We start from the raw sequence: 24,887 nt of genomic DNA, 5'->3' as shown, positions 1-24,887 counted from the left end.
TGAAACCTCAAAGTCTCCGCTCCAACATTGTCCACTCCAGCATGGGCTGCTCCAACTTTGTCCACTCCAACATGGGCCGCTCCAACACTGGCCACTCCTCTTGCTCCTGCCTAACATTAAGTTATTTTTGAAAATAAATCCTGTACACTGATTGGCCACTGCTCAAAGCTTTAATAAATACTGTCCTGAGCCACTGCTATTAACACTCAATTGTCAAACCTGAGTGAATTCCGTCCTCTCAAGCTTCTGATCTCTCCGATTAACGATGGGTCAAAGCTCGGTAGGGCGACACAAGAGTGAATGACTGATTGAAACCCATCCCACATTCAGAGCAGGTGACCACCCTCACCACAGTGTGAACCCGCCACTGTCCCTTCAGAGTGGGTAAGTGTGTGAATGCCTTCCCACAGTCTGAGCAGCTCAACGTCCTCTCACTCCTGAAAACAGTCTGGTGTGTCGTTAGGTGAGATGTCTGAGTGAATCTCTTCCGACAATCTGAGGAAGGTGAACAGTTTCTCCCCAATGTGAACGAGCTGATGTTCCTCCGGTTGTGATGACTGAATGAATTCCTTCCCGCAGTCTGAACAGTTGAATGGCTTCCACCCACTGTGAACTCGCTGATGTTTTTTCAATTGAGATGACTGAGTGAATCCCTTCCCACAGTCTGAGCAGGTGAACGGCCTCTCCCCAGTGTGAACTAACTGATGTGTCTGTAGCATGGATGACTGAGTGAATGTCTTCCCACAGTCTGAGCAGGTGAACGGCCTCTCCCCAGTGTGAACTAACTGATGTGACAGTAGGTGAGTGGACCGAGTGAATCCCTTCCCACATTCAGAGCAAGTGAATGGCCTGTCCCATGTGTGAACTAACTGGTGTGTCAGTAGGTGAGATGACTGAGTGAATCCCTTCCCACATTCAGAGCAGGTGAATGGCCTCTCCCCAGTGTGAACTCTCTGGTGTGTCTGTAGCATGGATGACTGAGTGAATGTCTTCCCACAGTCTGAGCAGGTGAACGGCCTCTCCCCAGTGTGAATGAACTGGTGTGTCAGTAACTGAGTGGATCGAGTGAATGCCTTCCCACATTCAGAGCAGGTGAAAGGCCTCTCCCCAGTGTGAACTCGTTGATGTTCATTCAGTTGAGATGACCGACTGAATTCCTTCCCACAGTCTGAGCAGTTGAAAGGTTTCTCCCCAGTGTGAATTCGCTGATGTTCCTTCAATTGCGAAGACCGAGTGAATCCTTTCCCACATTCAGAGCAGGTGAACGGCTTCTCCCCAGTGTGAACTCGCTGATGCACTTTGAAGTCAGATGACTGAATGAATTCCTTCCCACAGACTGAGCAGGTGAATGGTTTCTCCCCAGTGTGAACTAATTGGTGTGTCAGTAGGTGAGAAGATCGAGTGAATCTCTTCCCACATTCGGAGCAGGTGAATAGCTTCTCCCCAGTATGAAGTCGTTGATGCACTTTCAAGTCCGATGACCGTGCAAATTCTTTTCCACAATTTGAGCAGATGAATGGTTTCTCTCCAGTGTGAACTCGTTGATGTACTTTTAAGTCAGATGACCGTTTGAATTCTTTCCCACAATCTGAGCAGGTGTATGGCTTCTCCCCAGAGTGAATTCGCTGGTGAACTTTCAAGTCAGATGACCATGTGAATCCCTTCCCACAAACAGAGCAGGTGAATGGTTTCTCCCCAGTGTGGACAAACTGATGTTTCTTTAGTTGAACTGACTGAGTGAATCCCTTCCCACAGTCTGAGCAGGTGAATGGCTTCTCCCCAGTGTGAATTCGACAGTGCTTCACAAGTGTGGATGACTGAGTGAATCTCTTCCCACATTCAGAGCAGCAGAACGGTTTCTCTCCGGTGTGAACTCGCTGATGTACCTTCAGTTGAAATGACCGAGCAAATCCCTTCCCACATTTAGAGCAGATGAATGGCCTATGCCCAGTGTGAACAAACTGATGTTCCTTCAGCTGAGATAACCGAGTGAATCTCTTCCCACATTCAGAGCATGTGAAAGGCCTCTGCCCAGTGTGAACTAACTGGTGTCTCAGTAGGTGAGATGGTCGAGTGAATCCCCTCCCACAGTCTGAGCAGGTGAGTGGCCACTCTTCAGTGTGAACTAACTGATGTTCTTTTAGTTGAGCTGGATGAGTGAATCCCTTCCCACAGTCTGAGCAGGTGAACGGCCTCTCACCAGTGTGAAGTCTGAAGTGCTTCACAAGGGTGGATGACTGAGTGAATCCCTTCCCACATTCAGAACAGCTGAGTGGCCACTCCCCTGTGTGAACTAACTGGTGAGTTAGTAGGTGATTTGACCGAGTGAATCCCTTTCCACATTCAGAACACGTGAATGGTCTGTCCCAGGTGTGAACTAACTGGTGTGTCAGTAGGTGAGATGACTGAGTGAATCCTTTCCCACAGTCTGAGCAGGTGAATGGCCTCTCCCCAGTGTGAACTCGCTGGTGCCTCTGAAGTGTGGATGAGTGAGTGAATCCCTTCCCGCAGTCTGTGCAGGTGAACGGCATCTTCTCAGTGTGAACCCGCTGGTGTTCGTTCAGTGGAGATGACTGAGTGAATGCTTTCCCACATTCAGAGCTGGTAATTGACTTTTCCATGCTGTAAACTTGCTGGCGTCACTGTGGTGTGTTTGAGTGTGTAAATGCCTTCCCATACTCACAGCAGGTCAATATCTTCTGACTGCTGAATTTTTGGATATATCTTTTGCATCAATGACAGAATGAATGGCTTTCCACAGTCAGAACAGGTGGAGCATCTCACTATGGTGTGAAATTGCTCATCTCTCTTCAGGCTGGATGACTGAGCAGTTCCCCTCCTACACATAGAACAGGTGAAAGTCAGACATTTGAATCGCTTGTAGAATCAATGCAGTTGAAGAACTGATCTCCAGTGAACAAATGCTGGTGTGTTCTCAGCTCCCGGTTCCAGTAGATAACACTGAGTTGCAACAGAAAACTTCATTTCAGACACAAAATACATTTCCAGTTTGGATGAGATACTTCTTCATCTCCAAGGATCGACAACAGATGTGTTATTGTTGCAAAGACAATATTTGCTCACTCCTTAAATATCCATTCAGAGACAGTGAAACTGACGTGCTGCTGTGTTTGAGATTCCCGTGCACAAGCGTTCTGGCATTTTAAACCTGTAAAAATATTTGCAAAAGATATCAGTGGGTGAAGGACAATATTTCAGGTGAGATTTTAGTCTGTCATTAGCTCTAGCATCACAATGTTAGAAAGTTCATCTCAAGTTGAAGCCAAAGGGTTAGTAATGTACTGTAGATTTCAATGTATATCTATGAATTCCTCATCTTCTAACTGGGCTAGGATCAGGCATCCTAACTGACCAGAAAATTCTCTGACTGTATTCCTGTCTGGATGAGAATGGGTATTTCTGCCCTCAATCAACCTGTGACGTGGCTCAATTTGTTTCTGTCCTTTGGTATTATTTCAATTTCTGGTCATGTTCCACAACACTACAGAGAGCCTTTGTTACTACACGTCTGATCCTGGAGATTTTCTAATTCCTCGGATCCCTTCTCCCGAGCTGATTGACAGTCATGAACCCATCGATGGCAATGCCAATTAATATGAAGGGGAGGGCAGCAGTTATTCGATTGTCACACATCAAAGTTGCTGGTGAATGCAGCAGGCCAGGCAGCATCTGTAGGAAGAGGTGCAGTCGACGTTTCAGGCCGAGACCCTTCGTCAGGGCCCTTCATCAGGCTGCGTTCACCAGCAACTTTGATATGTGTTGCTTGAATTTCCAGCATCTGCAGAATTCCTGTTGTTTGAGTTAATCGAGTGTGGCGCTTTTGTGATGTGAAAGCCACAAGTCACTTGTCATCGAAGACAAATGTGTTTCGTATCATTATTCACCCGGAGAAAACAAAAGCTGACAGAATGTGTTTTTTTTCCCCCAATTCAGCACTAAATGACATTTTCACTGACTGGAAGGTAGACTATTCATCCGACATTAATTTGAATTATATTTTTGTTCCGAGTTCTTAATCGTTGGATTTAAATAGCTGGAGCTCGGCAGTAGTTGGGAGATACATCCACCCACACCATTTCCACCGCCTGTACGGGGACAAGGCTGGCAACTTCACCCATGGCTGCCTCTTTACCCAGAATGCCGGATGAACCAGAAACCTGTCTACTCGCTGTACCAGGATCCAGTGATGCGCATGCGCCGCAGGGCTGGCTGCGGCTCCAGAGCTCACCAGACGAAAGGTTCCCAGGGCCGGAGTACAGATTGTGGGGCTGAGAAAGAGGAATAGCATTGGGGCTGCCGCGGGGTGTAGAACCAGTGTGGCCGGAGCTCAAGGTAATTGTACTTCAGTCGCGGTTCGAACACCGGTGATTAATTTCCCACCCGAAGCCTCCTCCTGCCTGCGACCGCTCCTCCTGAGCCTCTCGTCTACTTAGCGCATGCGCGATATCCGGGATTAGCTCAGACCTCTACGCATGCGCATTTGATCCCGAGGGGAAACTTCGTGACGGAAAGATCATTTGCAAACTCACTTGGAAGTGTGCAGACTTTGCGAAAAATAAAATACAGAACTATAATAATAGAAACATAGAAACCCTACAGCATAATACAGGCCCTTCGCCCACAAAGTTGTGCCGAAAATGTACCTACATTCGAAATTACGAGGCTTATCTAGGGCCCTCTATTTTTCTAAACTCCATCCACCTATCCAAAAGTCTCTTAAAAGACCCTGTCGTATCCACCTCTACCACCGTTGCCGGCAGCCCATTCCACGCACTCACCACTCTCTGCGTAAAAAAATTACCCCTGACATCTACTCTGTACCTACTCCCCAGCACCTTAAACCTGAGTCCTGATTAGATAGATATACTTTATTAATCCCGAGAGAAATTTGGTTTCGTTACAGCCGCACCAACCAAGAATAGAGCGTACATATAGCAATACAAAATCCACAAACAATCAAACAACAAAATGCAAATATGCCAGATGGAAAATAAGTCCAGGACCAGTCTATTGGCTCAGGGTGTCTGACCCTCCACGGGAGGAGCTGCACGTTCGATGGCCAAAAGCAGGAACGATCTCCCGCGCCGCCCAGTGTTGTATCACGGTGGAATGTGGCAAAAGTCCAACAGTAAAAAGTTCAATATCCAGTCTGCAAACACGTTCCTCGATCGTAATATGCCCAGGATTGCACCACCTGTTGTTAACCAGATCAGTAAGCTCCCACTCCTTTATGCTTATCGCTCTCAGTGCACTTCTGGTCAGCCGGAGCGGTATTACCCACCGAACTCCTCTTTTCCAAAAGTCTCTGTTGTCTCGACCCGGTCCTCTTTTCTCGACTTTGTGATCCCCCTCTGCATCCTCTGCGTGTTTTCCTCCGGATTTCCGCCGCTCTGCTCGCTAAACCCTCCGGCATTAGCTGGTCCCTGGAATACACAATGCGACCTTGCTTCTGTCCCGCGTGTCGGGGTGTGACCATTTCCAGCGCTTAAAAAAAAACAAATACAACTCTCTCTACCAGCATGTTAGAGAGGGTGCAGCTTCGACGTGTTACCGTGAGAAAAAGAATACAAAAAATAACGTAAATTAAAAAGCAAGAAGAAGAAAGTAAGAATAGATCGGAACGGCTGTACCAGGCTGTATGCACGACCGGCGCATGCGCACTTTTGTGGCAACCATTTCAGCCCTGGGAAAAGCCTCTGACTATCCACATGATCAATGCCTCCAATCATCTTATATACCTCTATCAGGTCACCTCTCATCTTCCGTCGCTCCAAGGTGAAAAGGCCGAATTCACTCAACCTCTTCTCATTAGGTATGCTCTCCAATCCAGGCAACATCTTTGTAAATCTCCTCTGCACCCTTTCTATGGCTTCTGCATCCTTCCTGTTGGGAGGCGACCAGAACTGAGCGCAGTACTCCAAGTGGGGTCTGACCAGGGTCCGATATAGCCGCAACATTACCTCTCGGATCCTAAATTCAATCCCACAATTAATGAAGGCCAATACACTGTACGCCTTCTTAACCAGAGAGTCAACCTGCGCAGCTGCTTTGAGCGTCCTGTGGACTCGGACCCCGAGATGCCTCTCACCCTCCACACTGCCAAGAGTCTTACCATTAATACTATATTCTGCCATCATATTTGACCTATCAAAATCTACCACTTCACACGTATCTGGGTTGAACTCCATCTGCCATTTCTCAGCCCAGTTTTACATCCTATCAGTGTCCTGCTGTAACCTCTGACAGCCCTCCACACTATCCACAGCACCTCCAACCTTTGTGTCATCAACAAACTTTCTAACCCATCCCTCCACATCCTCATTAGGTTATTTATAAAAATCACGAAGAGTAAGGGTCTCAGAACAGATCCCTGAGGCACACCACTCGTGACCAAGCTCCATGCAGATTATGACCCGTCTACAGCCACTTTTTGCCTTCTGTGGGCAAGCCAGTTCTGGATCCACAAAGCAATGTCCCCTTGGATCCATTGTCTCCTTACTTTCTCAATAAGCCTTGCATGGGGTACCTTATCAAATGCCTTGCTGAAATCCATATACACTACATCTACTGCTCTTTCTTCATCAATGTGATCAGTCACATCCTCAAAAAATTCAATCAGGCTCGTAAGGCACGACCTGCCCTTGACAAAACCATGCTGACTATTCCTAATAATATTATACCTCTCCAAATGTTCATAAATCCTGCCTCTCAGGATCTTCTCCATCAACTTATCAACCACTGAGGTAAGACTCGCTGTTCTGTAATTTCCTGGGCTATCTCTACTCCCTTTCTTGAATAAGGGAACAACATCTGCAACCCTCCAATCCTCCGGAACATCTGCCGTCCCCATTGATGATGCAAAGATCATCGCCAGAGGCTCAGCAATCTCCTCCCTCACCTCCCACAGTGGCCGGGGGTACATCTCATCCGGTCTCCATCATAAACAGGCCATTCGGTCCGTCATCCTCCAACAATTTCCCTGCTTCAGAATTCTCTTCCCACACCCAGCAACAGTGCCCTGAACTCCATGGTCCTTCACGTGTTTATCCAGTTTTTTTTTTAGATTATGAAAACAGGTAGTCCTCTTTCATTTTCATTTAGTAATGCATGCATTAAGAAATGATACAATACAGTTTTCCCATTACATTCAATCTCTGCTGTTCCACTTCAACCACTCCTGTGGTAGCGAGTTCCTCTTCACTAAATTTCTTATGGGATTTATTAAAATCCATCTGAACTTCCTCTTCCACAATTCTTCCCATAAATAGAGGTACATGCCTCACCCCTGCACACAATTAAATCCATCATTGATCTTAAATTCCTACATTTAATCACCCTAATGTCTATCCAGATGAAAATACACAACCTGTCCTGTCTTCCCTGTAAGTTTCATCCTCTTAATAATGGTCTGACATTCAGGAACTTTCCCTGTAATTTAACCGGTGGTTCTGTTTTGGTTGTGTTTGTGAGTTACCGTGGGAGTGGGAATTTTCAACACCTTGTCATGACTTGGATGAAATTCATGATGTGGACAGTAAGTCCAAGTCTAATCAGATTTATGTTTGATTTATTTCAGGAGGAAGCTCGTCGGAACAGGAGGTAGGACATACTCTTTATTGAAAATCGGTATAGTTCAAACTAGCAGTTTATAACAAGTAGTTTAATATTTACAGGATTAATGATGATGTCCAGGAATTGTCAGTGACAGATGAGGCCCAACCGTTTGAAAAATTCGATTACCCCAATTTGTTAAACACAGTGCTGAGAGAAACACTTGATGCCGTTGATCGAGGTAAAACTTACAAAGATTCATTTCTCCTTGTTTAATTAAATTCCAATTTGAAGTGAGAATTGTCTATAATTTGGTTGTGGGGGTGGGTTGGGAACGAGTGAAGGGATAGGACTGATGGTAAAAATGCAAAGATATCATGCAGTCAGACTGTCAGATAGGGCGGACAGGTACAAGGACAAAATTGCAGCCAGCAGGGTGAGTATCAGTGCATTAGGGATGCAGAATTGAAAGGGTTGCAGATACACTATATAAAGTGTTATATCTCAATCATGGAGTGTGAGAAATAAGGTGGATGATCTTGCTGCACTATCACAGATTGTCAGGTATGATGTTGTGGCCATCACTGAATCGTGGCTGAAGGATGGTTGTAGTTGGGAGCTGAATGTCCAAGGTTACACAATGTTTCGGTGGTATAGGAAGGTAGACAGAGGGGTTGGTGTGGCTCTGCTGGTAAATCGGTAGAAAGATGTGACATAGGATTGGAAGATATTGAATCCTTGTGGGTTGAGTTAAGGAACAGCAAAAGTAAAAATGATACTGATGACAGTCACATACAGGATCCCAACAGTAGCTGGATGTGGACCACAGATTACAACTGGAAATAGAAAAGGCTGATGAAAAGGACAATGTTATAATAGTCATGGGAGATTTCAACATGCAGGACAATTGGGAAAATCAGGTTGGTAATGGATCTCAAGAGAGTGAATTTGTTGAATGCTGTGTGATGTTTCATCGAGCAGATTGTCATTGAGCCTACTCGGGGAACAGCTCTACTGGGTTGGGTGTTATGTATTGAACCGGAGGTGATTAGGTAAAAGAACCTTAGGAGAGAATGCTCACAACATGACTGAGTTCAACCTGAAATTTGATCAGCAGAAAGTAATGTTTGACGTTGTAGTAATCAGTGGATAAAATAAATACAGTGGTCTGAGAAAGGAGTTGGCCAAAGTATATTTGTCAGAAATGGTGTCAGTTTCTGGCAAAATGAGGAAGGTGAAGGATAGACGTATTCCAAAAACAAATAAATACTCAAATGGCAAAATGGCTGACAAGTGAAGACAAGCTAATGTAAATGCAAAAGAGTGGGCACACAACAAAGTAAAAATTAATAGGAGCCAGAGAATTGGGAAGCTTTTAAATACCTACAGAGAGGAACTGAAAGAATGATTGGGAGGGGAAAAATGAAATATTAAATTGAATTGAACTGACTATTACTTGCATTCTTCATATGAACGAGCAGTAAAATTCTTTACGTTATGTCTCCGTCTCAATGTGCCATTTACAGTGTCCGTGCTGGGTTGAGCGTCGAGCTAGCAACGCGGCCTCATAAGAATAAGAAAGCCGGCTTAAAAAACACCATCATGACAGCATCCCAATGACTCCACTCGGAGTTAAGGGTTTTCTCCTTGTTCTCTTCATGATAAACTATATGTAGAACATGCTTGTCAATATAACGTAGAAATACAGTTACCTCAGCATGAGTTAAGCAGGCTGATGGCCGGGTGGAAGGAATTGTCCCTGGACCCTGTTGGGGTTTCTATGCTATTGTACCATTTCCCCGATGGTAGCAACTGGTACAGTTTGTGGTTGGGGTGACTCGGGTCTCCAATGATCCTTCGGGCCCTTTTTACACACCTGTCTTTATAAAACAAGTGAGCAAACAATATCATAATGTTTTTCAAGTATTGTAAAAAATAAAATAGAGATGAGAGTGGATATAGGACCACTAGAAAATAAGGTCGAAGATATAATAACGGGGAACAAAAAGATGGCAGATGAACTAAATGAGTATTTTCATCAGTCTTCACTGTGCAAGACAGTAGCACTGTGTCAGGTGTTGAAGAGTGCGAGGGAAGAGAAGTGAGTGCAGTTACTGTTACAGGGGAGAAGGTGCTCAAAAAGGTTCATAATTCACTCAGACCAGATGAACTGCACCCTAGTGTTCTGAAAGATGTAGCGGTAGACATTGTGGAGGCATTTGAAATGATCTTTCAAAAATCATTGGGCTCTGGCATGGTGCTAGAGGACTGGAAAACAGTAAATATCACTCAGCTCTATAAGTAAGGAGGAAGGCAGCAGAAAGGAAATTATAGACCAGTTAGCCTCACCTCTGTGGTTGGGAAGACATTAGTGTCAATTGTTACATATGAGGTTATGGAATACTAGGTGACACTGGACATGATAGGACAAGTCAGCATCATTTCCTTCAGGTAATATCTTGCCTGGCAAACCTGTTGAAATTCTTTGAGGAGATTACACGTAGGGTAGATAAAGGGGTTGTGGTGCATATTGTATATTTGGACTTTCAGAAGCCTTTGACAAGGTTGAACACATGAGGCTACTTACCAAGTTAAGAGCCCACGGTGTTCCAGAAATGTTATTGGTATGGTCAGAGCATTGGCTGCTTGGTAGGATATACAATGCTGGAAAATTCATGGTCATGTACTTTGGTAGTAGACATAATATGCAGATTATTTTAAATGGGGAGAAAATCCAAAAATCTGAGATGCAAATGGACCTGGGAGTCCTTCTGCAGAACACCCGAAAGGTTAACTTGCAGGTAGAGTCAGTTGTGGGAAAGGTAAATCCATTGTTTCAGTTCATGGGGTTTAGAATACAAGAGCAGGGATGTGATGCTGAGGATTTATAAGGCACTGGTGAGGCCTCACCCTGAGTATTGTGAACAATTTTGGGCTCCTCATCTAAGAAAAGATGTGCTGGTATCATTGAGGGTTCAGAGGAGGTTCACAAGGATGGTTCCGGGAATGAAAGGGTTATCATATGAGGAATAGTTGATAGCTCTGTGCTTGTACTCACCGGAATTTAGAAAGATGAGGGGGGAATCTCATTTTAACCTTTTGAATGTTGAAAGGCCAAGACAGAGAAGATGTGGAAAAGATGTTTCCCATGGTGGGGGAGTCTAGGACAAGAGGGCACAGCCTCACGATAAAGGCGTGTCTATTTAGAAACAGAGTTTGAACACAGTATCAAACGTTGTGGGGAGATGGCCAGGGAGTGGGGCTGAGGAGAGAAAAAGGATCAGCCATGATTGAATGGTGGAGCAGACTCGATGGGCCAAATGGTCTAATTCTGCTCCTATATCTTATGGTCTTATGGTTATCAAACCACTGCATTGAAGCATTGTGAGAATGAGCCCAGACACACCAACCAGCATTGACATTTTTCAAGATTTCATTTCCGGAGAAGCACACATAGCATAACCGGCGTGGCAAAACTCCCCCACAGACATACACAAGAGGAATTGGCAGATTGTAGTCAGAGTCTCAGCAATGTATGTTGTTATTTCCCTCAGTAACCTGGAAACTATTCTCTTCAGACACGGCAATTTACTTATTTAAACAACTCACACATGTCACACATTGTCAGCACACACCAGACATGTGATGACACACTGTGACATACAAATATTTCAATGTGCACACTCTCCCTCAATGTGTACACACAAACACACTGATATTTACCACAATCAACACACACACACACATAATATCAGAGTGTGACACACGGTCAAAGAGACAGGCACAAATTCCCATTTAGGAATGAAATCTGTGCTCCTTACCCAGTCTTTCTGAGGCACTGAGCTGCCCTCTGACGTGACGTCAAATCAACAGTTCACAGACAGACTCCAGGGTGAGATTCCTCAGGATGATGGTCTAGGAGGGGTTTGATGGATGTTTAACCAACGGCCCACTTCATCCATCTGCAAGACTAAGATGTCTTCCTGAGCATGTCCCGTTTGTGTGTGTTTGCCCATATCCCTCTAACCATTTCCTATCTATGTACCTGTCCAAGTTTTTTTCACGCAGAGAGTGGTGAGTGCGCGGAATGGGCTGCCAGTAGTGGTGGTGCAGGCGGAAACGACAGGGTCTTTTGAGAGACTCTTGAATGGCTACATGGAGCTTAGAAAAATAGAGGGCCATGGGTAAAGCCTAGGTAGTTCTAAGGTAGGGACATGTTCAGCACAGCGTTGTGGGCCGAAGGGCCTGTATTGTGCTGTAGGTTTTCTATGTTTCTATTTTTCCTCATATTCGGGGAAGCGGAAATGCAGAGAATACCCCCAGTGTGGTCTGTAATCGACATCAAAGACCTTGCTTAAGTTCCTGTGGACAGTGTCGAATAGGCTGATGAATACAGGACTGAAGGTGTTATATTTGAATGCTCCAGCATACGGAATAAGGTAGATGATGTTGTAGCACAGGTAGAGATTGGCAGGTATAACTTTGTTGGCGTCACTGAGTTGTGGCTGAAAGGAGATCCTGGTTGAAGTCCAACATCCAAGGATACACCTTGTATTCAAAGGACAGGCAGGTAGGCAGAGGGGATGGGGATTGTCTGTTGTTAAAAAAATGAAATGAAATCCTTAGAGAGAGGTGACATAGGATTGGAAGATGTTGAGTCATTGTGGGTGGAGTTAAACAACTGCAAGGGTAAAAAGACCCTGATGGTAATTATATACAGACCTCTAGATAGTAGCCAGGGTCGAAATGGGATACAAATCACACCAGGAGATGGAAAAAGGGCACGGTGAAGGTCGGAATGGGGGGATTCAACATGCATGTAGATTGGGAAAATCATGTTGGTGCTAAATTCCAGGAGAGGAAATTTGTAGAATGCCCCCAAGATGGCTTTTTAGAGCAGATTGTGGTTGAGCCCGATGGGAGAAAAGCAATCCTGGAGTAGGATTTTTATAATGAACCAGATATGATTTGGGAGTTTAAGGTAAAAGAATTGTTAGGAAGCAGTGATCATAAAATGATAGAATTCACGCCAGAGTTTGACAGGGAGATAAAGTCAGATGTATCATGAGGTGTAAAGGGAGATGAGTCAGAGAGGAGCAGTTAGTTGCAGAAGCTTGAGGGAGTTGCTGGGCAAAGTAGATTGGAAAAGGAGACAAGCAGGGATAATTGCAGAACAATAAAGACTGGAGTTGACGGTTTGGGATGAAACCCTGCATCAGAATCCGTGTTGTTTAAGGGTCCCTGCAAATACTTCCCCTGTCCTAATGAGGGGCTGCGGGTGATGGGGTTGTGGGGAAGGGGACAAAGGGATCCCCATCTCCATCTTTGTCCCCCTCCAGCTACTCGTTACGTCTATGCACACAGTTTGCCCACAGGCTTTGCATCCCTCCCTCACCTGGCTCTGGTTCAATCTGCCATTCATCTCTCCCCTACTGGTTCCTGTTATCACTCCCTTTACTGTCTCGAACCTTCACACTCCCCACTCACAAATGAATGTTAACATTGAATGAAGGGCCTGTTCCTGTGCTGTACTGTTCTATGTTCTCTGTTCCCTGTTCCCTGTTCAGAAGAATGAGACGAGATCTCAGGGAAGCACAAAATTCTTTCAGGAGTCAACTGGCAGCAAGGATGCAGCCAGGATGTTTCCCTGTCTGAGGAGTCAAGGGTCAGGGGTCACTGTCTGTTTGGAATTCTCAGCACCCGTCGGGGGAAGGGGTTTGGGGGTTCTTATCCATTCAGTTCACAGAGCCATCGCCGTACAGCATTGAAATGTGCCCTTTGACCCATCACCTCTGTGCTGACCTATTTACCCATCTACATTCATCGCATTGGTCAGCATTAGGTCAGTCTCCTTCTGTGCCTTGCCTATTGAAGTGTCTGTCCAAGTGTCTCTTAAACACAGAGGACTGGAGGCCTGTGACCTGCAGAGGTCGGTGCTGGGGCCGCGGTTGTTTGTCAATCATATTAATGATTTGGATGATAATGTAGGTGACATAATTAGTAGGTTTATGGGTGACACTAAAATTCATGGTACAGTGGACAGGGAAGAGAGTTAAAGCAACACTCACAACATACTGGAGGAACTCAGCAGGTCGGGCAGCATCCGTGGAAAAGATCGGTTCACGTTTCAGGCCGAAACCTTTCGTCAGGATGTAGAGGGAAGGGGCAGAGGCCCAATAAAGAAGGTGGGGGGGGGGCGGGTGGGAAGGAGAAGGCTGGTAGGCTCCAGGTGAAAAATCAGTAATGGAAAAGATAAAGTGGAAGGGGAAGAGGGTTATCTCTGTTTACAGCGGGCCCTTGGTCAACTGCAGAGATGGGTACAGGGAGAATGTTTTAAAATAGATCTTGGCAGGTACGTGGATAAGAAAGGTGAAAGGAATAATGGACAAATGGGACTAGCTCATTAAAGGAAGCTGGTCGGCACGAACAAGTTGGGCCGAAGAAACTCTGTGACCTCCTGATAATCCAGTCACCCAGCCCCTGCCCATCTTAATCCATCCCTATCCCGCTCTAGTTTCTGCTGTTTATCTCCCCTATGTATTTCCGTTCTTGAGGGAAGATGTCGACCTGAAATGTAGACTGCCCATCTCTCTCCACACCTCCTGCCTGACCCGCTCGGTTCCTCCAGCATTTTGTGTCTGTTCGATCGGGAAATCTCTGCTCTCCGTCCAGCGGGAACGCTTGGGGAGACATTAGTTGTCCATCCACTTTCGTTGGGTCAAACCTCGGGAAAGGTTCCTGTCGGCCATCCGACCGCGCCTGAGGCCAAGCGGCCTTTCCACTGGTCCCCGGGGCCGCGCTGCCCGAGTCTCCCCCTGATCCCCGGGGCAGCGCTGCCCGAGTCTCCCCCCGATCCCCGGGGCCGCGCTGCCCGAGTCTCCCCCCCGATCCCCGGGGACTCTCTAATTCTCTGCTTCTCCCCCCAGTCTCTGTCACCCTGGATGTGGAAACGGCGAGTCCGTATCTCGAGGTGTCTGAGGATCGGAAGAGTGTGAGACGGACCGGGACCTGGAGTGATCTCCCTGACACCGGGAAGAGATTCACAAACTGGTCTTGTGTGTTGGGATCGGAGGGATTCACATCGGGGAGACATTACTGGGAGGTGGAGGTGACGGGGAATCGGTTCTGGTGTCTGGGAGTCGCCGCAGAGTCTGTGGAGAGGAAGAGACGGGTCAGTCTGAGTCCGGAGACCGGATTCTGGGTCATCGGGCGGTTTGGTGACGAGTTACATCGGGATTGTGACGAGTTCGATGACGAGTTCCTCTCCCCCGAGTCCCGTCTCCCTGCCGGTCCCATCCCCGGGAGGGTGGGAGTTTATCTCAGTTACGAGTCCGGGACAGTTTCATTTTACAACGCGGAGACCAAGTCCCATCTCCACACCTTCACTGGGAATAAATTCACGGGGAAACTTTATCCTTTCTTCCGGACTCGGAATGTAAACCAGTGGTTGAGAATCTGCTCCGGTTCCGCTCCGGGTTTGTAAACGGATCGGGTCCCGGGACCGGCGTCAGCAGTAAAGTCCCTGTAAATATAAATGTGCGGAGAGTGAAATAAACACGAGATGAGAATTATCGATCCGTTAATTTTAACTCGTTCACCGCATCCGACAACTGAACAGAAACGCCGCGGATTCAGCAGCAGCCGCGGGGCGGCGGGTCCTGAGCTCCCCCGGGTCCTAAAGTCCACCCGCACTTAGACAGGTTCAATGGGACGAGTGGGGGCAGTGCTGACTGGGAGGGTCAGGGGGGTCAGGGTGAATCTTGGTCAGACCATAACACACAGGAGCAGAATTAGGCCGTTCAGCCCATCGACTCCACCCCGCCATTCCATCATGGCTGATCCCGGATCCTACTCAACCCCATACTCCTGCCTTCTCTCCATGTATTTTGATGGCCTGATCGATCGGGAAATGATCAACCTCCGCCTTAAATATACCCACAGCCTTGGCCTCCACCGCAGTCTTTGATAGAGTATTCCACAGGGTCACTACTCTCTGACTAAAAATATTCCTCCTGACCTCTGTTCAAAAGGTCTCCCCTCAATGTTGAGACTGTGTCCTCTAGTCTGGGTATCCCCACCACATGAAACAACCTCTCCACATCCACTCTATCTAGTCCGTTCAACACTCCATAGGTTTCAATGAGACTCCCCTTTCCTTTCTGAGATATGGGACACAAAACGTTGATTAAACTCCAAGTACAGCCTAACTTGTGTCTTATAAAGGCTCAGCATTATTTCCTTGCTTAAATATTCTATTCCCCTTCAGAGAAAAGCCAGCATTGCATTTCCCTTCTTTACCACAGACTCAAAATGCGAAATAACCTTCTGGGACTCTTGCAGGAGAACTCCTAAGCCCCCGGCACCTGTGAATTTTCTGTCTAGTTAAATAATACTGAGTAATATTATTCCTTGGACTAAAATGCATGATCATATATTTCCTAACACTGTATTCAATCTGCCATGTTTTTAACACTTCTTCCAATTTGTCCAAGTCCTGCTGTAATCGTATTGCTTCCTCAGCACTACCTACCCCTGCACCTATCTTTGCATCATCCACAAACTTTGCCACAAAGCCATCAATTACATTATCTAAATATTTGACAAACAACGTGGCAGTCCCAACACTGACCCCTGAGGAACACCACCAGTCACTGGCAGCCAACTTGAAAAAGCCCTATTTATTCCTACTCGCTGCCTCCTGCCTGTCAGCCATTCCTCTGTCCATGCCAGTATCTTTCCTGTAATGCCATAGGATTTTATAGTGTTCAGCAGCCTCGTGTGTGCTACCTTATCAAAGGGCTTCTGAAAATCCAAGTAAATGATATCCACTGCCTCTCATTCATCCACCCTCCTCTTCACTTCCTCAAAGACCTCTGAAGGTCTGTTAGGCACGGTTTTCTTTCACAGAAATCATACTGACATTGACTTATTTTATCATTAGTCTCCAAATACCTTGAAAACTCCTCCTCAGAAAAAGGACTACAATACTATCCCAACCACTGCGGTTCGGCTAACTGAGCTATTATTTCCTTTCTTTTGCCTTTCTCCCTTCTTAAAGAGTGCAATTCTCTATTTTCCAGTCCTCCAGGACCATGCAGGAATCAAGTGATTCTTGAAAGATCGTGACCAATGCATTCGTTATCTCTTCAACATCCCTCAGGACTCTGGGATGTAGTCCATCTGGTCCAGATGACTCATCCACCTTAAGACCTTTGAGTTTGTCCAGCTCTTTTTCCTTTGTAATAGCAAATTCACTCAATCCTGCTGTGTCTTCCACAGTGAAAACTGTTGCAAAGTATTCATTAAGTTCATCTGCCATTTCTTTGCTCCCATTACGACCTCACCAGCATCATTTTCCAGTGGTCCAATATCAACTCTCGTCTCCCTTTCACTCCTTATTTAACTGGGACAAACATCTCTGAGTGTCCAGCTTTATATTATTGACTAGTTTGCCTCATATTTCATCTTTAACATTCTTACCGCTTTTTAGTTGCCTTTTGTTCGATTTTCAAAGAATCCAGTAATCGAGCATGCCACTCACTTTTGCTACCAGTAGTGTCATTTCTTCAGGTTTTACGTAGTCCTAAAGTTCCCTTGTCAGTCACGGGTGCCTACCACTGCCATCTAAGAACTTCTTCTGTGGGACATGTCTGTCCAGCGCGTTGCAAGCTATTCCCAGATACTTCAGCCACTTCTGCTCACCGTCATCCCACCAGTATCCTCCAATTCACCTGGGCAAGTTCCTCTCTCATGCCTCTGTAATTCCCTTTATTCCATTGCGAGACTGATACATGTGACTTTGGCTTCTCCCTTTGAAATTGCAGTATGAATTCAATTATATTAAGATCACTGCCCCTGACGGGCTCCTTTACTTTAAACTCCTGAATAAGGTCAGGGTTATTGTACAACACCCAATGAAGGATGACCTTGCCATAAGCCACTAATTCTTAACCCTTAGCTTCTGATTTGCTAAGTGGGAAGGTCTATATCCACTGTTGAACTTTTAACAGGTATTATTGCTAATCAGTCAGCCCGATCATTTCCCTCAACAGTGCGATGTACAGGGTCCATAATGTGCAGACATATGAACCAAACGTTGTATATGAAACACTGTTTGATGAGTTCTAACAGAAAATCTGACCTACTGCTAGAATGACCTGTTTAAAGTCTTATCAAAACCGAAAAGGATTCTGAACAAATTACAAATTTGCAAGGACCAATTTCCTCCACCCACTGTAAGCCCAAAAGGATGACAATGAATTATGCTTCGTTTACTGATTAGTGGCTGGTAAGTCATTTCTTTATCATTACCTACAATTCAGACACAAAGAAAGAAAGCAGCCACTCCAACATTCCCAGTTAAATTATCATTTCATCCATCTGTACAAATGATTACTGTATGATAATAACTTTCATTAATATGCGAATGAACCAGCTGACTCTCAGGAAGAACATAATCATATTGTGTTACCTAAAATCAACTGAAGTCATTGGAAAAAACAAGCTGGTGCTACGGAGAAAGCTACAGTGGGACATGTTGTATCATCCAATACACCCATATTCCCAGCTTGATAAGAACCCAGCCACCCAAAACTAAAAACATTCTTCTTGTGATCGTCCCAACAGTCCACTAGCACACCTTTAACATGATGATATTTCCTTAGCCCTCAAATTAATCCAGTATGTTAACAGCAACTTCACACTCTGTCATTGTGAGGGCAATTGTCCCATTTCAACCAGTAAACCCGAAACAGGAGACGACCTTACTGCACCACAACACAATCTTAAAGCCTGTGCTGGTATCACACCCAAACAGAATAAAGTTGAAGATGAAGCTGATCCTTAAACCACACAGCCAGAATCAAGAACAGATTGAATTAAACAAATATAAACAATCAACAAAGATTTTCATGTTGCACCATAGAATACCCACACATATCAATCATTTTACTGAAACAGTGTTTCCATGTCAGTTTATCATACATCCACATGCCTGGAAAACTTACCACTGACAATTCCTCAAGAGTTTAATCATATAACTTCAAATCATGTGCAGGTCTATTAATCTTGTTTGTAAATCAGATTACGTGTTTTAGTGACTGAAATCTTAAAATCTTCATCTATTTCCCCATTGTTTGATCTATCAATTGTAAATTGCATCCTATTTACAGTAAAATTGAAATACCTCCTCTAATCTATAAAGTTACATCATCTGCATATAGTGATTTACTCACCAGACTACCTATCTCAGAGAATATATCATTTATCATAATATTAAATAATGAAGGGCTACAAATACTGCCTTGTGGGGTCCCATTCTCTATCTCGTAGAAACACAAACATAACATGCCCACCCATTCCCGCACAGTCCGTCCAAATAAAAAACTCCTAATTTCCAAAATTTAATCAAAAGTCCTTCCTTCCATAACATATCATATGCTTTTACAATATTAAAGAATATTGCTATTACAACAGCTTTATTTATCTGTGTTTTCCTAATATCATCTTCTGAACCTAAAACTGAATCCAATGTCATTCTACCCTTCCAAAATCCACTCTGATAAAATGCTATATCACCTCTCTTTTCCAAAATGTAACTCAAGCACTCAATTACCATACATTCCATCAGTTTACATAAATGAGTAATTAACGATATAGGCCCAAAACGAGAAAGATCAGACGGGGATCTCCCAGGTTTCAGAACAGAAACAACTGCTGCCATATTCCATGAGGGACGAAGATGACCTGATCTTCAAACCCAATTCAAACTTTTAATATTTTCACGAGAGAGAATTACAATTACACATATCACCCTTCCCCGGGGCGCCTGACCTGCATGAATAATAGACTTCTTAAATTCCTACAAAGAAAACTCTACATTAATGATACTATCATTGCTACAGCTGACTTCCAACACATCAGGGTACAGTATTCACTGAGAAACATGTCCCTACATTGTTTAACTTCTTCAGTTAAATTGTCTTGATTATGAATGACAGCAAATGACCCAGCCAGTAACAAAACCGTCCCTGTTTCAGTGGCAATCATTTTGCCCTGATTAATTAACACTGGAATAGTCCGATGAGTTCAAATCCCCTCAGTTCTTTAACAACATCGCTAAACATCTGCAATTTTAATATCCCTTTCAATATTATCTCAATATGATTCCAGTGAATCACCGCCTTCCTCTGCACGGCCTGTGCCCTTTTATTCTTAATAATGTCACTCGGAGACTGATGTATCATCACATAAAAACTTACATTTCTCCCTATTTGCTTTACCAAATCTGTCAGCTCTTAGAAGTGCCTCCAGTCCCCGATATAAATCCAAACTCAAGCTGATAAAGACAAGAAGGTTGACTGACTTTCACATTAACTAATCACCGTGTGAGTTTCATTTGACCGACAGGCTTTGCTGCCAATAACAGCAGGGTTCAAAGGTGGGTCTGAGCTACGCTCGGCCGGGTGGAAATCTACCCCATGTTCAGCCCCTCCTCTTCAGCTCCATCGCCGTGGCGGAGTTCAGCGAGTGCTGCTGTCGGTGGTCGCCGGTCTCGGCGTCCACAGGGACGGGCGCGTTCCCCTTCGCGCCTCCATGAGTCTGTTTCGGCACAGAATATAATATTAATGGTAAAACTCTTGACAGAGTGGAGGGTCAGAGAGATCCCGGGGTCCGTGTCCATACGACACTCAAAGCTGCCGGGCAGGTTGGCAGTGTTGTTAAGAAGGCGTCTGGTGTGATGGATTCATCAACCGTGGGACTGAGTTCAAGAGCTGTGAGGGATGTTGAAGCTATATAAGGCCTTAGCTACACCCCACTTGGGGTACTGCGTTCACCTCTGGTCACCTCACTAGGAGGATGTGGATACTATAGACAGAGTGCAGAGGAGATTTACAATCACGTTGCTCTTGGATTGGAGAACATGCCTTATGAGAATAGATTGAGTGAAATTGGCCTTTTCCCCTTGGAGCGATGGAGGACGAGAGGTGAGTAGACAAAGCTTAACAGGATGCTGCTCGGATAAAGTGAGACTGGACAATCTCGGGATCTAGTTTCAATGGAGCAGCTGAGGCTGAGAGAGGTCTGACAGACGTTTACAGGAATGCGAGAGGAAGAGACGGAGTGGACAACCGGTATTTTGATCTCTGTGGAGGAAATGTCTAATACCAGAGGGCATGCACTTCAGGAGAAAGGGGAAAAACTACCTCATTGGTCCTTTTCGCACTGTTTATATAGTTTGTAATTTAGTGTAATTTTGAACCTTTTCTCCACACAGCTGCTGTTAACAACATTTAGAAAAGACAATAATGTTAAAAATCAGACTCAGAATGTTTAAAGGAGATGTGCATTGCAAGTTTTGTTTTTCATACCCATCGTGGTGAGTGTCTGGAGTGAATGTCAGGGGTGGTGGTGGAGGCAGATGTGATAGAGGATATTAGATACCACATGAATGTGTGTGGAGAATGGAGTGATGTGGACTTTGTGTGAGCAGAGGGATTGGTTTAGTAAGGCATGAAATGACCGGTTCAGTTTGTTCAGAACAACACAGTGAGCAGAAGGACCTGTTCAAGGACAAGTACAGCAAGTAGAGCAGGTAAACTGGGTAAAGTGTTCCCAGTCAGAGAACAGACTGTGACGTCAGCGGATATATGTCGTCATCACAGATACTTCACTGCTGGATACAATTACGTTTGTGATATTCATAAAGATGTGGTGAATTATACTGCTCAGACATCTCGTCCTAATGAGGAAATTACAATTACTGTGAAAGCTGCGGAAAGGTATCTTGGTGTAACTGCTGTTATGTGGGAAGCTGTAATTGAAGCTCTGATGGGTGCGGTATCTGTATCCCAGTCTACTTGTGAAAGTACATAATGGGATTAAAATATTGCAGTGGAATGCGAGAAGCCAGATTTATAATGTTCAAGATTTTAATAAGGTTATTTCTGATTTGTCAGATGCTCCTGAAGTTATATGTATTCAGGAAATTGGATATTTGCACATCTTAAATTTTTCATGCACGATTATATTGTTGTTCGGTGTGATGAGTTAGTTGGTAGAGCGGTTGCCAGTTTTATGAGGCAAGTAGCAGAGTGAAGAGATGCGGATGTCAATGAAATGGATGTGGGATTTGTTGTAGAGATATTTGATTCAACAGGTAGGTGAATAAAAATTGTTATTGTTTGCAACCCTTGTGGAAAACTTTCTATTGATTTCTGAGAAGGTATATGTAGTTCTCGCTCACTGAGGGTTCTATGGTGTGGGTATTTTAACGTACATGGTTCACTGTGGTGTGGACTGCGGAATGATGGTAACGGTTTATTTGAAGTAGAGTTTTTCAACTTTTCTGTCTGAATGGGTACAAGATTTCATTTTCATAGTAGTTCTGGAACTGCTACGGAATGTTGAGGAAGATGTGTATTTTTACAATGAAAGGTTATGTCACGTTATTCAGCAAACTACATTGGAAATGATTCCCTTTACAAACGGAATTGGTTGGAGAAAGGCTGTGCAACGGTCTACTGAAGAGTGTGCAGAGGCAATTAGGGAGAGAAATAAAGCGTTTAGGAAAGTGAAGAAGTATCAGCCTTCGAGTGACCTTACTATGTATAAAAGAGCAAAGGCCGTGGTGAGGAAAGTGATGAAGATTGCGATAAATGTTTTCTGGAGGTCATATTGTGATCATATTGAAAGGTATTGGCAGTTCAGCCGCCTCCAGGAAAGGATGATATGTTATTGTCTGATCAGACATACGGCTGACAAATCCCTTGAGATAATATTAAAATTTCTGAATTGTATTTGGAGGTTTGACCATCTTCCTCATGGCAAATGGTTGTAGTAGTGCCCATTATGGTAATAGAACGCTTGTGCTATATTTTGGAAAAGAGACGTGATTTTGCGTGTTATCAGAGTGGATTTCAGAAGGGTAGAATAACATTGGATTCAGTTTTATGTTTGGAAGATCATATTAGGAAAACACAGTTAAATATTGATGTTGTAATAGCAAAACATTTTGATATTGAAAAGGCTGATGATATTTATAGAAGGACCGACTATTGATTATTTTTTTGGAAATGTGTTTGAAGAGGCGATTGATTATTTTTTTTATGAGTTTTTTTTTATCAGGACCTCCTGTGCAGGTACGGGTGGGCAAGTTACATTCGGGTTCTATAAGAGAGAGATTGGGACCCCACAAGAAAGTACTTATTATTTCATACTATGATTGATAATGTTTTCTCTGAGGCAGGTTCTGGCGTGTTTAAATTACTATCCGTTGATGATGGAGGATTATGGATTTGTCATGGTTCAGTCCGTGAAGTCCGCATTTCGGTTCAAGGTTCGGTCGGTGGATTCAGGACTCCAAGTCTTCCAGCTGTCCTTTGTCTTGATTGAGCTAATCATAGGCACCCGATTCCCATCTTGTGGCTTGGAATATGAGTAGTCTTGTGATTGACGGTGTGCTGCTGGTTTGTCTTGTCAAGATCCCCTGGGAGCAACCTACTGGTGGAAGGCTGGAGCTGCCACTTGCTATCTTTAGGCCGTGTTGGGGAAACCATCCCCTCATGGAGCCTTGCTGTCAGTAGTCGGAGATGTCTTTGCGGTATGAATTTGGCCGTTTCACGGGCCAGCTGAGTGGCTGCCAGCTACTCTAAGCTAGGTAAGGATACGGCTTTTCTGTAGCCAGCTGAGGTTGCTGGCCGAACTAAGACTCAGAGCTTCTCCGGATCAGAAATGGAACTGTCTGTCGTTCTTTGGTGTTGTCTCTTCTTGTTCTCGCCTCCGTGGGGTAAGTCAGGCCATTCTGCCCTTGCCCTGCTGGGGGTCTTAACATCTCTTGTCCTCGCCTCTGTGGGGTAAGTCAGGCCGTTCTGCCATTGCCTGCGTGGGGTCTTGTCTTGTCTTGTCCTCACCTCATGGGATAAGTCAGGATATGTTGCCGTTGCCCTGAGGGGGGATCTGTCCTGTCTTGTCTTCGCCTCTGTTGGGTAAGTCCGGCCGTTCTGCCGTTACTGGACGGATGATCCTCTCCCACCTTGGTTTGGAGACGTTGAGTCCCGGCATGTCGACGTATAAGTTCTGGTTCCATGTCTATGTACTATCCTATGTCACGTTGGTGTCGTGTTAACGATGAGTCCCAGGTTTTCGAAGGATAAGTCCCGGGTCTATGTTAATGCACAGTTCCTAGTCAGTCTCTGAGTTCCAGCCTCCGAGTTAGCAGCTTCCACAAGCTCAAGATCCAAGACCACAGCCTGCAGCCAAGCTGAAGATCCCAGACCCCAGCCGGAAGCCAAGTTCAAGATCGCAGACCCCAGCCAGCAGCCAAGCTCAAGATCCAAGACCACAGCCTGCAGCCAAGCTGAAGATCCCAGACCCCAGCCGGCAGCCAAGCTCCAAGATCCCAGTCCCCAGCGGGCAGCCAAGCTCAAGATGCCAGACCCCAGCCGGCAGCCAAGCTCAAGATCCCAGACCCCAGCCAGCAGCCGAGCTCAAGATCCCGGAACCCAGCCGGCAGCCAAGCTCAAGATCCCATACACCAGCCTGCAGCCAAGCTGAAGATCCCAGACCCCAGCCGGAAGCCAAGTTCAAGATCGCAGACCCCAGCCGGCAGCCAAGCTCATGATCCCAGACCCCAGGCGGCAGCCAAGCTCCAAGATCCAGTCCCCAGCGGGCAGCCAAGCTCGAGAAGCCAGACCCCAGCCGGCAGCCGATCTCAAGATCCCAGTCCCCAACCGGCAGCCAAGCTCCAAGATCCAGTCCCCAGCGGGCAGCCAAGCTCGAGAAGCCAGACCCCAGCCGGCAGCCGATCTCAAGATCCCAGTCCCCAACCGGCAGCCAAGCTCCAAGATCCCAGACCCCAGCCTGCAGCCAAGCTCAAGATCCCGGAACCCAGCCGGCATCCAAGCTCCAAGATCCCAGACCGCAACCGGCAGACAAGCTCAAGATCCCAGACCCCAGCCGGCAGCCAAGCTCAAGATCCCAGACCCCACCCGGCAGGCAAGCTCAAGATCCCAGACCCCATCCGGCAGGCAAGCTCACGACGCAAGGCCCCAGCCTGCAGCCAAGCTCAAGACCCAAGACCCCAGCCCAAAGCCTCAGAAGCAAAGTCCCCAGCCTGTCTCCAAGCTCAGGCCTCTAAACCCCAGCCACGCCATGTCCTAAAGCCATGTCATTTCGTTGCCTGGTTCCGGGGTCTGAGCTCGAGGCAAGACCCAAGTTCTGTGTCCCTGTCCAGTCTCGGCCTCGGAGTCGAAGCCTTGGGATTGCCTCCTGGTCCATGGTTTCTTGTCCTGGCTCCGCTTTCCTTAGCCCAAGTC

The 24,887-nt window shown here is 45.6% G+C and overlaps 1 protein-coding gene across 1 annotated transcript in view; it reads right to left on the bottom strand.

Annotated features, from left to right (window-relative positions):
* Nucleotides 1–431: 431 nt before the first annotated feature.
* Nucleotides 432–24,887, bottom strand: part of LOC140185051 (uncharacterized) — a 783,302-nt gene continuing 758,846 nt past the window's right edge. The window contains exon 5 of the mRNA XM_072238268.1: nucleotides 432–2,601. Within this exon, the coding sequence (XP_072094369.1) occupies nucleotides 432–2,601 (2,170 nt within the window). The remainder of the gene's footprint in view (nucleotides 2,602–24,887) is intronic.

Source organism: Mobula birostris, chromosome 20, assembly GCF_030028105.1.
Source record: "Mobula birostris isolate sMobBir1 chromosome 20, sMobBir1.hap1, whole genome shotgun sequence".
NCBI lineage: Eukaryota > Metazoa > Chordata > Chondrichthyes > Myliobatiformes > Myliobatidae > Mobula > Mobula birostris.
Note: the sequence above shows the minus strand (reverse complement) of the source record. Positions and strands in the feature narration are given on the sequence as shown.